General features: G+C 43.2%; 1 protein-coding gene across 1 annotated transcript; it reads left to right on the forward strand.

Annotated features, from left to right (window-relative positions):
* Nucleotides 1-1,533: 1,533 nt before the first annotated feature.
* LOC135539448 (beta-1,3-galactosyl-O-glycosyl-glycoprotein beta-1,6-N-acetylglucosaminyltransferase 3-like) lies at nt 1,534-3,707 on the forward strand. Its single transcript, XM_064965336.1, has one exon. The coding sequence runs from the start codon at nt 1,633-1,635 to the stop codon at nt 2,971-2,973; it is 1,341 nt and encodes a 446-aa protein (XP_064821408.1). The 5' UTR covers nt 1,534-1,632; the 3' UTR covers nt 2,974-3,707.
* Nucleotides 3,708-15,280: the final 11,573 nt, after the last annotated feature.

Here is a 15,280-nt window from a genome sequence, read left to right on the forward strand (position 1 = left end):
ACCACCAGCACCCCCTGAAATATATGAAGGGGGGTTGTGTGGGGGGGTTCACAGTGCACTACAAAAGTAGTGTGATATTAATAGTTCTGTATTAGCGGTCCAATAAAGCCGTCTCATCCTGCTCAGCATCATTCAAATGTCAATCTTTGAACATCTTTGCCCAAAAGTGTTGATATTCATTCATCCTCATCCATTACACCTCATAGCACAACAAATGGCTTCATACCAATATAATACCAATACCAATAATAAATATATGACTTTTCTTTCTTCAAAAATGCATAAAACATTGTGTAAAAATATCATGAAGCCAACAACAACAAAAATACCCACAATCCTCTCATAAGGAGCCACATGTTAAGTTGTTGCAAGAACATAACATTCTTAAGTTGAGAGAAAATATTATGCAAGTTGTTTTTACGTGCAAATAATCATTCAGTTTTGCAATATATTAAATTGAATTTACATTTTCAAAAGTCAAGCTTTTTTAACACAAAAATTAAGTAAAACCAGAAACATGCATGAAAATCATTACATTTACTAAGCCACTGAATTATTATTTATTACAGTGCACCACCAGATGGTTTGGACTTTACCACCACCTTCTCAGAAGGAAATCATTTGGCCGAAATAACATATTGTTTTACTGTATCATTTATCAATACAACTGTCAAGCAAAGCATTATTGTCTCTCTAATGACGCAATTGAAGCAATAAGGAAAGCTGTGATGGGAATTTCAGTTTACTGTAATTGACCCCAAACATTTCCTTACCAAAACCCGCTCCAACGTTGTTTTCAGTTTACTTCCTGAATTGAGTGAATTGACCACAACCAACCCCGGACTCTCATGACAGGTTTAACTATTACAATTAGTAGCTGGAGATTTGGTCCTGGTAGCCAAGATGACATCCAACCATGACCTGCATAGGGCCAACTGTTTTAGATGTTGATGACTCTCTATGAAAAAAATATATTGTAATATCCAACAATATTGGTTGCGTGGGGTAAATTGGTTAGAATTGTGTACTTTGGAGCATCATGCCATTCATTGGAACTGCTGAAAATGTTGGTACCTTTTCATTTAAAGTATAAAGCCATTCCTACTAAAGTGAATGATTACCTACTAATTTTAATGTGAAGTGTGTGTGTGTGTGTGTGTGTGTGTGTGTGTGTGTGTGTGTGTGTGTGTGTGTGTGTGTGTGTGTGTGTGTGTGTGTGTGTGTGTGTGACATTAATCATTTAACAGCAGTTCTCCCAGGCTATGGTCTGCACAAATACTAATAATACATACAGTACCAGTCAAAAGTGTTGTATGTATCCAACAATATTGATTGCGTGGGGTAAGTGGGTTAGAATTGTGTAATTCAGAGCATCATGCCAAAACTGGAAATGCTGAAAAGTGTGATATTGTAGGTTAGTAATTCATTTTCAACCACATTTGTTCCAAGTTTAGTACCTTTTAATTTCAAGTGTTTGTAGACAGTATAAAGCCATGCCTACTAAAGTTAATGATTACCTACTCACTTTAAACTGAGTTGAGTGTGTGTGTCATTCATTATTTTACAGAAGTGCTCCCAGACTATGGTCTGCACAAATACTAATAATACATTCTTTAGATAAATAATTTTGTTATGGGTCCTCTTATGCCATCATTATCACATATATGCTTCTCCAGAAACCGCTTTCTCATCCTAATGTCTGCTTTAATCTCACTTCTCCTCTGGAACACTCTGAGACGCCCAACCTGTTCTGAGAGAAGCCCGCTCCCAGCACCTGACCTCCTGCCACAAGACTACGCAGACGACCTGCCTGCCTGCTCAGCCATCATCAGAGGAGACCTGAAGGGCATCGACAAGGAGCAGCTCAGAAGACTTCTGAAAACAAAGAATAAGCCCAAGCTTCTGTCTGAGGCATTCTACCACAACGTGACCCGAAACTGTAAAACGTACGTTACAGGCAGAGGGTTCGTCATGATGCCCCTGAGTGTGGAGGAGAGAGACTTCCCCATCGCCTACTCCATGGTGGTCCATGAGAAGATAGAGATGTTTGAGCGACTCCTGCGTGCCGTGTACACACCTCAGAATGTATATTGCGTGCATGTGGACCAGAAATCCTCAGAAGAATTCAGGACTGCAGTAAAGGCTATTGTGACTTGTTTTACCAATGTGTTTATGGCAAGTAAGACAGAGAGTGTGGTTTACGCATCGTGGTCTCGAGTGCAGGCAGATCTAAACTGTATGAAGGACCTGTTGAAGTCACCTGTCCAGTGGAGGTACCTGCTCAATACCTGTGGAACAGATTTCCCCATTAAAACCAACGCAGAGATGGTTCAGTCACTCAAACTGCTCAACGGGAGGAACAGCATGGAGTCTGAGACCACCGTCAACTATAAGAAATACCGGTGGCAGTATCAGCACAATATAACCAATAACATAGTAGTCAGAACAGGCATTACGAAGAGCCCTCCTCCAATCAGCACCCCCATGTTCTCCGGAAATGCCTATTTCGTGGTCTCCAGGGACTTTGTCCATCACGTGTTTGACAGCCAAGAGGTTCGGGCCCTGCTGGAGTGGGAGAGGGACACCTACAGTCCTGATGAGCACCTGTGGGCCACTCTGCAGCGCATGCCCTCAGTGCCAGGGTCTAACCCTCCTCACGTCAAGTACCATGAATCAGACATGAATGCCATTGCTCGCATGGTAAAGTGGAGTTACCTGGAAGGAGATGTTAGGAAAGGAGCCCCATATCCACCCTGCTCCGGTGCCTCCAGGAGAGCTGTGTGTGTTTACGGGGCTGGAGATCTACAGTGGCTCCTACAACACCACCACCTCATCGCTAACAAGTTTGACCCAGAGGTGGATGATGTAGCCGTTAGATGTCTGGAGTCCTACCTTCGTTTCAAAGCAACATATGGTTCATCTGGAAGTATCTGGAAAAAGCTACAAATTGAGAACGGTTTGCACATATCGTAATGTACATTTTTTTTATTTGTGTTTTGGTATAATTTTTATATGGTTGTTTTATCTATGGAATTGAACACACTGATTGGAAGAGGCTATGGATAAGAGCATCTGCTAAGTTATACCAAAAATGTGCATTTTCATGTTGCATTTAGAATACACTCTCTAAACAACAGTTATATATTTACACAGTCTATATAATGTCAATATAGGTTGTAAAAAAATCATAATTGGGGTGTTCAAATATGTTGGGAATGTGGCACAGGAGAGTCTGAAAAGAATGAAATACCCTAACCCTGTTCAATGTCAGCAGCAATTTCCGGTGTGAAATTAGACAGTCAGAGGATTTTCTTCTGAATAACTGGTCAGGGTATACCACGTTCCATTCAACTTCAGGCAACTTTGATGTAAGGCTTGATAACACCTGTACTGACTACTTCTATACGTCATGCCCATTGTTGCTTGTCGATTGTTCACTAGAAAAGGCAATCACTTGGTTGTGGTCACTGAAAAGCTTGGATAGCTGTGGATTAGTGAGGAATGTGGGCAGAGGTCAGGTCAGATGAAGGGAGAAGGAACCGATTCATTACACACTTCATCTGCCGAGCAGCAAAGATGTAGTGTTTAGAGGTGCAACGAGGAGACTCTGCCTAAAGGAGGGTATAAATAATGGTGCTGGTGGGAACATGTTTTTGTCTTTTCAGCTGTTTGACCCAGTGGGTGAATAAACTTGGTTTGAGCTTTGACTAGTTTTTCACTTTGTTTGTCAGAACCTAACACTTTGTTACAATAGCCTAAATATATAATATGAAACAGCCTTGGAAGTGCAAGCCAACATAATTCATTATTTTATGAACTTGTTTAACTGCATTGATATGGCTAAAAATACAGTGCTTTCGAAAAGTATTCCGAATAAATTGGATTTATTCAGACCCCTTGACTTTTCCCACATTTTGTTACAGCCTTGTTCTAAAATTGATTCAAATGTTTTTTTCCTTATCAATCTACACACAATACCCCATAATGACAAAGAAAAAACAGGATTTTATAAATGTTAGCACACAAAAATAAAAATGTAAATGTCACATTTACATAAGTATTCAAACCCTTTCCTCAGTACTTTGTTTTAGCACCTTTGGCAGTGATTACAGCCTCGAGTCTTCTTGGGTATGACGCTACAAGCTTGGCACACCTGTATTTGGGGAGATTATCCCAGTGTTCTCTGCAGATCCTCTCAAACTCTGTCAGGTTGGATGGGGAGCGTTGTTGCACAGCTATTTTCAGGTCTCTCCAGAGATGTTCGATCGGGTTCAAGTCTGGGCTCTGGCTGCACCACTCAAGGACATTCAGAGACTTGTCCCGAAGCCACTCCTGCGTTGTTTTGAATGTGTGCTTAGGGTAGGTGAACCTTCGCCCCAGTCACCACCATGCTTCACAGGTAGGGATGGTGCCAGGTTTCCTCCAGATGTGATGCTTGGCATTCAGGCCAAAGAGTTCAATCTTAGTTTCATCAGACCAGAGAATCTTGTTTCTCATGGTCTGAGAGACTTTAGGTGCATTTTGGCAAACTACAAGCGGGCTGTCATTTGCCTTTTACTGAGGAATTGCTTCCATCTGGCCACTCAATCATAAATGCTTGATTGATGGAGTGCTACAGAGATGGTTGTCCTTCTGGAAGGTTCTCCTATCTCCACAGAGGAACTCTAGAGCTCTGTCAATGTGACCATCAGGGCTTTTCTCCCCTGATTGCTCAGTTTGGCAAGGTGGCCAGCTCTAGGAAGAGTCTTGGTCGTTCCAAACTTCTTCCATTTAAGAATGATGGTGCCCACTGTGTTCTTTGGGATCTCCATTGCTGCAGAAATGTTTGGGTACTTTCCCCAGATCTGTGCCTCTACACAATCTTGTCTCGGAGCTCTACTACTAATTATTTTGACCTCATGGCTTGGTTTTTGCCCTGTCAACTGTGGGACCTTATATAGACATGTGTGTGCTTTTCCAAATCATGTCCAATCAATTGAATTTACCACAGGTGGACTCCAATCAAGTTGTAGAAATAGCTCAAGGATTATCAATGGAAACAGGATGCACCTGAGCTCAATTTTGAGTCTCATAGCAAAGAGTCTGTGTACTTATGCAAATAAGGTATTTCTGTTTTTTGCTTTGTCATGATGGGGTATTGTGTGTAGATTGCTGAGTGAAAACATGTACTTTATCCATTGTAGTTTAAGGCTGTAACGTAACAAAAGTGATGCATGTTTCAGTTTACTTCATGAAATGACCCCAACCAATCCAAGTCTCTCATGACAGGTTTAACTATTAAACTAAATGGAAGTGGTTCTGGATAAGAGTGTCTGCTATATCATTAGACAGTATATATGACGTCAATGGAAGTTGTAAAAAAAACTCATGACGGCTGTTCAAAGAAAACTTTTGCCCCCTCAATTTTGCCTTTCATGTCTCTCAAAAGTTGGCTGCATTGTTTGTCACTTCCGAACCAAATAAACTGTTCACCTCAAGCAAATAAATGACAATAATGCTTGGCTAAGTTGCCTTACTCTTCATCTCTCCTTTTCATTTGAAGAGAATGCCACCTGCTGATTGAAGTATGATATCAAATAGTCCTTAACTGCCCATTTGAATTGATAAGGAACATTTCATGATCTCTTTTTCATGTTAGCCATATAACCCACTTTAGCAGACATTGTTGAACAAAGTGCTCATTCTACTAGCGACAAGTGGCGGTAGAGCTGCAAGCATTGCATTTGCCTCTGACATTAAGGGTGATGCACGTGAATTATCTCTGGATGGAATGGCTAATGACATCTTCAAACGTAAACCTGCCCAACAGTTTTGATATCCGTTCATCATGATCCATTAAACCTCATTGTAACGAGTTTCTTCTAACTCCTCCTCTGACAAAGAGGTGGAACAAGGATCGGACCAAAATGCAGCATGGTTAGTTAGATACATCTTTAATGAAGATGAAACACGAACAATACAAAACAACAAACGTGGAAAACCAAACCAGCCCTATCTGGTGCATCAAACACAGAGACAGGAACAATCACCCACAAACACACAGTGAAACCCAGGCTACCTAAATATGGTTCCCAATCAGAGACAATGACTAACACCTGCCTCTGATTGAGAACCATATCAGGCCAGACATAGAAATAGACAAACAAGACATCCAACATAGAATGCCCACTCAGATCACACCCTGACCAACCAAAACATAGAAACATACAAATAAACTATGGTCAGGGTGTGACACTCATAGGACAGCAAACTGCTTAATATTCATATAGAAAGTCCTCATGAGCACATGTGGGCCACTCTGCAGAGCAGGCCCTCAGTCCCAGGGTCTTACCCTCTCCACATCAAGTACCATGAATCAGACATGAAGCCATTGCTCGCATGGTGAACTTACCTGGAAGGAGATGTGAAAGGAAAGGAACCCAGGAAAGGAACCCATATACACTCTGCTCTAGTGCATCCAGGAGAGCTGTGTGTCTCTACTGGGCTGGAGATCTCTGGTGGATCCAACAACATCACCATCTCATTGCTAAAAAGTTTGACCCAGAGGTGGATGATGTAGTCATTTGATGTCTGGAGTCATACCTTCATTTCAATGCAACATATGGTTAAGATGGGAGTGTCTGCTTAGTTATACCAAAAATCATATTGTCATAACTGTCTTTACGACAGTTAATTCACCATGCCTACGCAGTCTAAATAACATCAATGGAGGTTGTATAAAAAAACTCAAAATAGGGGTGTTCAAATAAATCAATAAAGACTTATTTAAAACTTCATTTTACCCTCAAATTTGTTTTTCATGTAAAGTTTGTTTCACTAATCAATAACACTTGCTATCTGAGCGTCATGTCTGTCATTACAAAAAAAATTATCAGTATGTGAAATTGTATAAATGAGAAAACATGTTCAAAGAACAACAGCTATCAATTCTCATTCCTCCACAACACACCTGTTTTTAAACATGCAAATCTACTGAGAACAGCGGAGTCCCTGCATAACCTTCTGAAAACATTTAAAACCCGACTTCTTTGAAGAGATCTTATATAACTTTCACCGCGCACCCAATGCCATACCACCACAGGGTGACTCACAACACTGTGGTGAGAATGGGCGTTATGAAGAGCCCTCATCCAATCATCTTTAAGAAGACAATAGATGGTAGTTCCCAAATATATTTAGATGAATATTAATATATGGTTCTGGTTGTTCCTAAATCCTGGTGAAAGATCACTTGAGTTTGTTTTGGCTTGCTATGCTATGGCTCAACATCCACCATCATTTCCAGCTGTAACATAGCATTTTGATAGAGAAAGACAAACAATAGTCTATGGTTGAGTTTTTGTATTTATTTGCTTCTGGTCATGGAAGGTTAAGTTCCAGAAAGTAAATGAAGATGAAATTCATATTTCTAATTTATTTAAATGGTATTACAGTGTTACTAATTTGTCACCAGGAAACAAACCAGTTGCCTTAATTAATGTATTTTTCACTTATTTATCATATCAGTAGACTGCCATCTTCTGACGTGCGCCTGAAATGCAATGGTCAAAGAGGTCTATAATGACCATTTGAATTGATGAGGAATATTTCATGACCTCTTTTCCATTATATATTGTTTGTTTTTGAAAGCCATTTGTATTGTTCCACAGTCACTAAACTCAGTGGTAATATTGTACCACCACCCTATTTTATTCCTATCCAGGCCTGGCCAGTTTGATGTGCAGTTCTCCTTTCTCTCATGACAAATGTTTACATTTAACTCACATATAAACCGTGGAATCAAAGTACATAACTGACAGATGTTATACTAATTAACCCCCCCCCCCCCCCACCGCCACCCCCAAAAAATAAGTATATGATGACGTGATCCTTACGAGCCATGTGTTTAAGTTTGTGTCTGCAGAGCAATTTACTTTATGTTCATATTCTTATCCTTCATTATTTCTTATTGTTGCATTGTCGAGAAGGAACCTGCAAGCAAGCATTTCGTTGGACAGTGTGTATGATGTGTATCCTGTACATACGACGACTAAAACTAAACTTGTGTGTTCCACTTCAAAATTCCCTCATTGCCGCTCTATAAGGAAAACAAATTGAATTCAAACTGGAATTTCTGTTTACTTCCTTAATTGAAAAAATTGAAATGTTTTTGTCCCCAACCCTGATGTGAGCGGAATATCAGTGTCAATGCTCCCTTCTCTATCTGGCATTTGTTCAAGCTGATGTCTTCTGCTTTCACCAGCTGGCTGCTCTCTTGCTCCAAATGTTGCCAGACTTCTTATCTGAAGTGCTGACTGGCTACTTCCTCTGTCGCTGCTGCTTCAGTTTAGGTCTCTTGGACTGGATCAGTTCCTGATCGAGACTATACCTGCTTCCAGGAAAGGTACCCGGACACCTGACTGGCATTGGCACAGGCCTCCACATGCTTCACAGCACTCTGTGACAGATCTGGATGCTGCAGGGCCTGCTGGGTCAGCTCAGGACACGACACAACCTTCTGAGTTAAGCCTAGAAAAGCAAACTTCCTCAGGATCATCTTGATCACAGAGGGGTTTCTGGATTGACTCCCAGAGGACTGTGGCCTTGCGCTGGTCAGCAGTTCCAGCATGGTAAGTGGCAATGACTTTGGAGTCAATAGATGGAGCTGTGGTCGGGTTGTTCTCACCTGAGAATAGAGACTAGTATTTCGATTTTACAAGCTAGTTGAATTTACACTATTTCTTAAAGACCCACTCCAGCCTCCCTAGCACCTCAGTTATCACCTGATTTACTTAAGGAAAGGTGCATTTCAGCAGCTGGTGCAGATCTCCTTATGACATGGCACAAGTGGATTGGTGGGCCTTTTGTCCTCTATTGTTTCAGCAATCAAGGGGGAATGCTGATGACATCTGTGTGCAACAATCAGAGAGACCAACTCCTTGAATACATTTTATTTCTTCTGAAAAACACTATTTTGCTCAAGTCTGTTTAATTCACCCTTACATGCCGGTACTTTACTGTATATATACTCGGAATATCGTTTTTCAATGGAGGAAGAAGAAAAATAGCTGGAGAGTGTCTTTAACAAATAGATGTCTTGATTTGAAAGGCTCTGGGAAGATAATTATTTTGACTATTTAGAGTGTTTGTCATAGGCCTACAGGTCAAACCAGTCCACTTTCTACTAATGTAGTTTATGAAAGTTAAATCAGAAAGGCTGGTCTGAATGCATAGACACGGGAAGTAGAGGTGCACCATCAGCACCCCCTGAAAAATCTGAAGAAATGTTGTAATATTTTTTATTTATATATTTTTTTTGGGGGGGGGGATTCCCAACAAAAGTAGTCTACTGTGCTTTTAATAGTTCTGTATTAGCGGACCAATAGCATCATTCTGTTTCTCCAAACCTCAAATTTTGAAGTTGCTCCAAACGTCAGAAGTTAAGGGTTAAAGTTTTTGATAAGGTCAAAACATAAAGTTTAGGCATTCATTACGAATTGTTAAATTAAGTGTTTGGAATATGGAAAACAATTTAAAAAATGAGTGTGTTACACTGGGATTAAATATGCAACCTTCAGATCCGGAGTCATGAGATTTCGCCCATCTGCCACCCCCGTCCACAACGACCTAGCAAAACCCAAGCCCACCGCCCCTAGTGGGCGGTTTTGAAGGCATTTGCCATCATCCTTCGGACATTTCAATGTGATCTTGAGCCTGATGTGGTGACTATTGGGAAAGCAGCAGGTAAAATTAAAGCACGTATATCTAACCTGTGCTAATTCTAAATTGTGCAATTATAACAGTGCACACGTAAGTAATGTTTCAGAACCATGGACAGTACTGCAATTTGAGGTAAAAATAGAAGATAGCTGATTGCTGATTTCAGCTCCTTGGACACTGAACAGCGTTGCGCATAGTGCCGCTCCAGGCTCCCAACATACTGCTCAAGATCTCTTGGTTCTAGTAGTTTAACCATGCTCTGATGTGCTCCAATGGTATACTGACAAGACTTTGTCATGAGTGCATGAAGGATCATTATGATATAACATAAGGGGGTCTTGAAAATGCATTATAACGGCATCATGCAGGCCTTTGTAACACAGGTAACACACAGAGACAAAGCTCAACATAAGGCATGTCATAAACTCTTTAGACACGTTCTTGTTGATCATATTTTATTTACAGCTCGATTTAAATGTCAATATAGAAGACTTGAAGCTCAATGTACCATCTCAGAATTGCTGCTCTGCTTCTGACACAGCATGCTGAGTTGAACATACATAACCTGCAAGGTCCACACAAGCCATATAATGTCCCCACAAGCCATTCAAGGTCCCTACAAGTCTTCCCGGTCAGATAGAGTCGTTGCGAAAGCTGGCCATTCCATGGGGCAGCATGTAACTTTCAGGGCCCACCCCTCACTGTTGGCTGCTCAGAACATGTGTGATGACGTTCCAACACAAAAGTCTTACATCCATTCAAGCGGTGTGTCAACATTGTCTCATCCAGTTTCTACTGTATTCACATTCCAATGTTGAATGGTGCACCATTTGTGTCCACGAGCGAGAAAAACGACTTTCCTCAACTTTGTAAGCAACAATCCCTGTAGTCCTTCGTCTATCATTGTCAGTATCCTTCTCACAGTCTGGCACACATTTTGAAATTATTAGTGATTATGCCTTATCTGTTTGGGAAGGGACTGGTTAATGGGTTCACTAAAAAAATGGTACAATTTGATTGCCACAACTAAAATTACCAATAGAATCCGTCGGAATGTCATAGGCTGTGGATTACATTTTTTTCAATCCCTTTGGTGCAATTTTCACAAGTATGTGGTACATTTTCACAACAAGCACAAAAATCTAAACAGATCATCAAAATGGCTCATGTTTCAAAACTCTAAGCACATTTTCAATTGACTGGATACAACAAACAAATTCACAAAGTTACTGCATCAAATCACTCTTTCAATTTGGATATATAGTCAATCTAAGTACCTGCTTTTCAAAATGCAATATTCCCTTCATTTTTTAATGAAGGTTCCGGGTTGGAGCGAGCGGTCGCATCTACACTTCGGTCCGCAGGTAGTATAACTTTTCATTACATTTCATTATAGTACAACGGTTTGATTTGTCTAATCTTAGCAATTTCTTCTTAGCTAGCTACATAGCCGTCTTTGTATCAAAGATAATTGCGTAATTATCGTATTTCGTCGTCCTAACGTAGTCTACACTGCTTTCTGCCCAGCAGCTAGCTAACGTCCACTAGCACAGCAGCTAGCTAACGTCCACTAGCACTGTAGAAACTATTACACTCAACGACTCGATTAGTGTAGTGTTAGCTAGCTACATAGTTGTCTTTGCTGTCTTCGTATCCAAGGTAATTGTGTAGTTTAGAGTGTGTAGACTTAGAGTGATTATCTTAATTTACCGAGGTTAGCTAGCCAGCTATTTGTCGTCCTTAACGTAGGAGTCAGCTAGCCAACGTCTTCCGCATTGAACTTCAACAACCCGGTCAACATTCCGCCTCGCTCCACAGGTAGTATCACATTTTCATTTCACTTCATTACAGTACAACGGTTTGATTTGTTTGATCGTAGCTAGCTAGCTACATAGCCGTCTTTGTATCTAAGAAAATTGTGTAGTCTGGAGCGATTTTCTAGGTTAGCTAGCCAGCTATTGTCGTTCTTTTAACGTAACGTTACGTAATCAACACTGCTAGCTAGCCAGCTAGCCCCCGAATAGCAGCACTGTAGAAACTATTACACTCGACGGAACGACTTGATTAGTGTAGTGTCAACAACGTAGCCACTGCCAGCTAGCCTACTCCAGCAGTACTGTATCATTTCAATCATTTTAGTCAATAAGATTCTTGCTACGTAAGCTTAACGTTCTGAACATTCGATAAGTGTAGTCCACTTGTCATTCCAATCTCCTTTGCATTAGCGTAGCCTCTTCTGTAGCCTGTCAACTATGTGTCTATTTATCCCTGTTCTCTCCTCTCTGCACAGACCATACAAACGCTCCACACCGCGTGGCCGCGGCCACCCTAATCTGGTGGTCCCAGCGCGCACGACCCACGTGGAGTTCCAGGTCTCCGGTAGCCTCTGGAACTGCCGATCTGCGGCCAACAAGGCAGAGTTCATCTCAGCCTATGCCTCCCTCCAGTCCCTCGACTTCTTGGCACTGACGGAAACATGGATCACCACAGACAACACTGCTACTCCTACTGCTCTCTCTTCGTCCGCCCACGTGTTCTCGCACACCCCGAGAGCTTCTGGTCAGCGGGGTGGTGGCACCGGGATCCTCATCTCTCCCAAGTGGTCATTCTCTCTTTCTCCCCTTACCCATCTGTCTATCGCCTCCTTTGAATTCCATGCTGTCACAGTTACCAGCCCTTTCAAGCTTAACATCCTTATCATTTATCGCCCTCCAGGTTCCCTCGGAGAGTTCATCAATGAGCTTGATAAGCTCCTTTCCTGAGGACGGCTCACCTCTCACAGTCCTGGGCGACTTTAACCTCCCCACGTCTACCTTTGACTCATTCCTCTCTGCCTCCTTCTTTCCACTCCTCTCCTCTTTTGACCTCACCCTCTCACCTTCCCCCCCTACTCACAAGGCAGGCAATACGCTCGACCTCATCTTTACTAGATGCTGTTCTTCCACTAACCTCATTGCAACTCCCCTCCAAGTCTCCGAACACTACCTTGTATCCTTTTCCCTCTCGCTCTCATCCAACACTTCCAACACTGCCCCTACTCGGATGGTATCGCGCCGTCCCAACCTTCACTCTCTCTCCCCCGCTACTCTCTCCTCTTCCATCCTATCATCTCTTCCCTCTGCTCATACCTTCTCCAACCTATCTCCTGATTCTGCCTCCTCAACCCTCCTCTCTTCCCTTTCTGCATCCTTTGACTCTCTATGTCCCCTATCCTCCAGGCCGGCTCGGTCCTCCCCTCCCGCTCCGTGGCTCGACGACTCATTGCGAGCTCACAGAACAGTGCTCCGGGCAGCCGAGCGGAAATGGAGGAAAACTCGCCTCCCTGCGGACCTGGCATCCTTTCACTCCCTCCTCTCTACATTTTCCTCCTCTGTCTCTGCTGCTAAAGCCACTTTCTTCCACTCTAAATTCCAAGCATCTGCCTCTAACCCTAGGAAGCTCTTTGCCACCTTCTCCTCCCTCCTGAATCCTCCTCTCCCTCCCCCCTCCTCCCTCTCTGCAGATGACTTCGTCAACCATTTTGAAAAGAAGGTCGACGACATCCGATCCTCGTTTGCTAAGTCAAACGACACCGCTGGTTCTGCTCACACTGCCCTACCCTGTGCTCTGACCTCTTTCTCCCTCTCTCTCCAGATGAAATCTCGCTTCTTGTGACGGCCGGCCGCCCAACAACCTGCCCGCTTGACCCTATCCCCTCCTCTCTTCTCCAGACCATTTCCGGAGACCTTCTCCCTTACCTCACCTCGCTCATCAACTCATCCCTGACCGCTGGCTACGTCCCTTCCGTCTTCAAAGAGAGCGAGAGTTGCACCCCTTCTGAAAAAACCTACACTCGATCCCTCCGATGTCAACAACTACAGACCAGTATCCCTTCTTTCTTTTCTCTCCAAAACTCTTGAACGTGCCGTCCTTGGCCAGCTCTCCCGCTATCTCTCTCAGAATGACCTTCTTGATCCAAATCAGTCAGGTTTCAAGACTAGTCATTCAACTGAGACTGCTCTTCTCTGTATCACGGAGGCGCTCCGCACTGCTAAAGCTAACTCTCTCTCCTCTGCTCTCATCCTTCTAGACCTATCGGCTGCCTTCGACACTGTGAACCATCAGATCCTCCTCTCCACCCTCTCCGAGTTGGGCATCTCCGGTGCGGCCCACGCTTGGATTGCGTCCTACCTGACAGGTCGCTCCTACCAGGTGGCGTGGCGAGAATCTGTCTCCTCGCCACGCGCTCTCACCACTGGTGTCCCCCAGGGCTCTGTTCTAGGCCCTCTCCTATTCTCGCTATACACCAAGTCACTTGGCTCTGTCATAACCTCACATGGTCTCTCCTATCATTGCTATGCAGACGACACACAATTAATCTTCTCCTTTCCCCCTTCTGATGACCAGGTGGCGAATCGCATCTCTGCATGTCTGGCAGACATATCAGTGTGGATGACGGATCACCACCTCAAGCTGAACCTCGGCAAGACGGAGCTGCTCTTCCTCCCAGGGAAGGACTGCCCGTTCCATGATCTCGCCATCACGGTTGACAACTCCATTGTTTCCTCCTCCCAGAGCGCTAAGAACCTTGGCGTGATCCTGGACAACACCCTGTCGTTCTCAACTAACATCAAGGCGGTGGCCCGTTCCTGTAGGTTCATGCTCTACAACATCCGCAGAGTACGCCCCTGCCTCACACAGGAAGCGGCGCAGGTCCTAATCCAGGCACTTGTCATCTCCCGTCTGGATTACTGCAACTCGCTGTTGGCTGGGCTCCCTGCCTGTGCCATTAAACCCCTACAACTCATCCAGAACGCCGCAGCCCGTCTGGTGTTCAACCTTCCCAAGTTCTCTCACGTCACCCCGCTCCTCCGCTCTCTCCACTGGCTTCCAGTTGAAGCTCGCATCCGCTACAAGACCATGGTGCTTGCCTACGGAGCTGTGAGGGGAACGACACCGCAGTACCTCCAAGCTCTGATCAGGCCCTACACCCAAACAAGGGCACTGCGTTCATCCACCTCTGGCCTGCTCGCCTCCCTACCACTGAGGAAGTACAGTTCCCGCTCAGCCCAGTCAAAACTGTTCGCTGCTCTGGCCCCCCAATGGTGGAACAAACTCCCTCACGACGCCAGGACAGCGGAGTCAATCACCACCTTCCGGAGACACCTGAAACCCCACCTCTTCAAGGAATACCTAGGATAGGATAAAGCAATCCTTCTCACCCCCCTTAAATGATTTAGATGCACTATTGTAAAGTGGCTGTTCCACTGATGTCAGAAGGTGAATTCACCAATTTGTAAGTCGCTCTGGATAAGAGTGTCTGCTAAATGACTTAAATGTAAATGTAAATGTAATTTTTTAATATGATTTTCTGATAATTTGTTAAGAATACAATTATCTATCACTTAATAAATCTGCTCAAAACTGATAACTACTGAACCAAAATGATGTAATGCCTACTTTACGTATACAGTTCAATAACTGCTGAACACTGTACATTTCTATATTTTTTACCTCATAAATGTATCAGTTTGACATCAATTTATGTTGTAAGGTAAATCCAAATCCTATATGGATGTGACTGTAAATAGCACATCATTCT

The sequence above is a fragment of the Oncorhynchus masou genome, chromosome 5 (assembly GCF_036934945.1).
Source record: "Oncorhynchus masou masou isolate Uvic2021 chromosome 5, UVic_Omas_1.1, whole genome shotgun sequence".
NCBI classification, from domain to species: Eukaryota; Metazoa; Chordata; class Actinopteri; order Salmoniformes; family Salmonidae; genus Oncorhynchus; species Oncorhynchus masou.

Bases quoted from the DNA above. Each gene is read 5' to 3' on its own strand.
- LOC135539448 (XM_064965336.1), top strand. From the start codon at position 1,633: ATGGGTCCTCTTATGCCATCATTATCACATATATGCTTCTCCAGAAAC.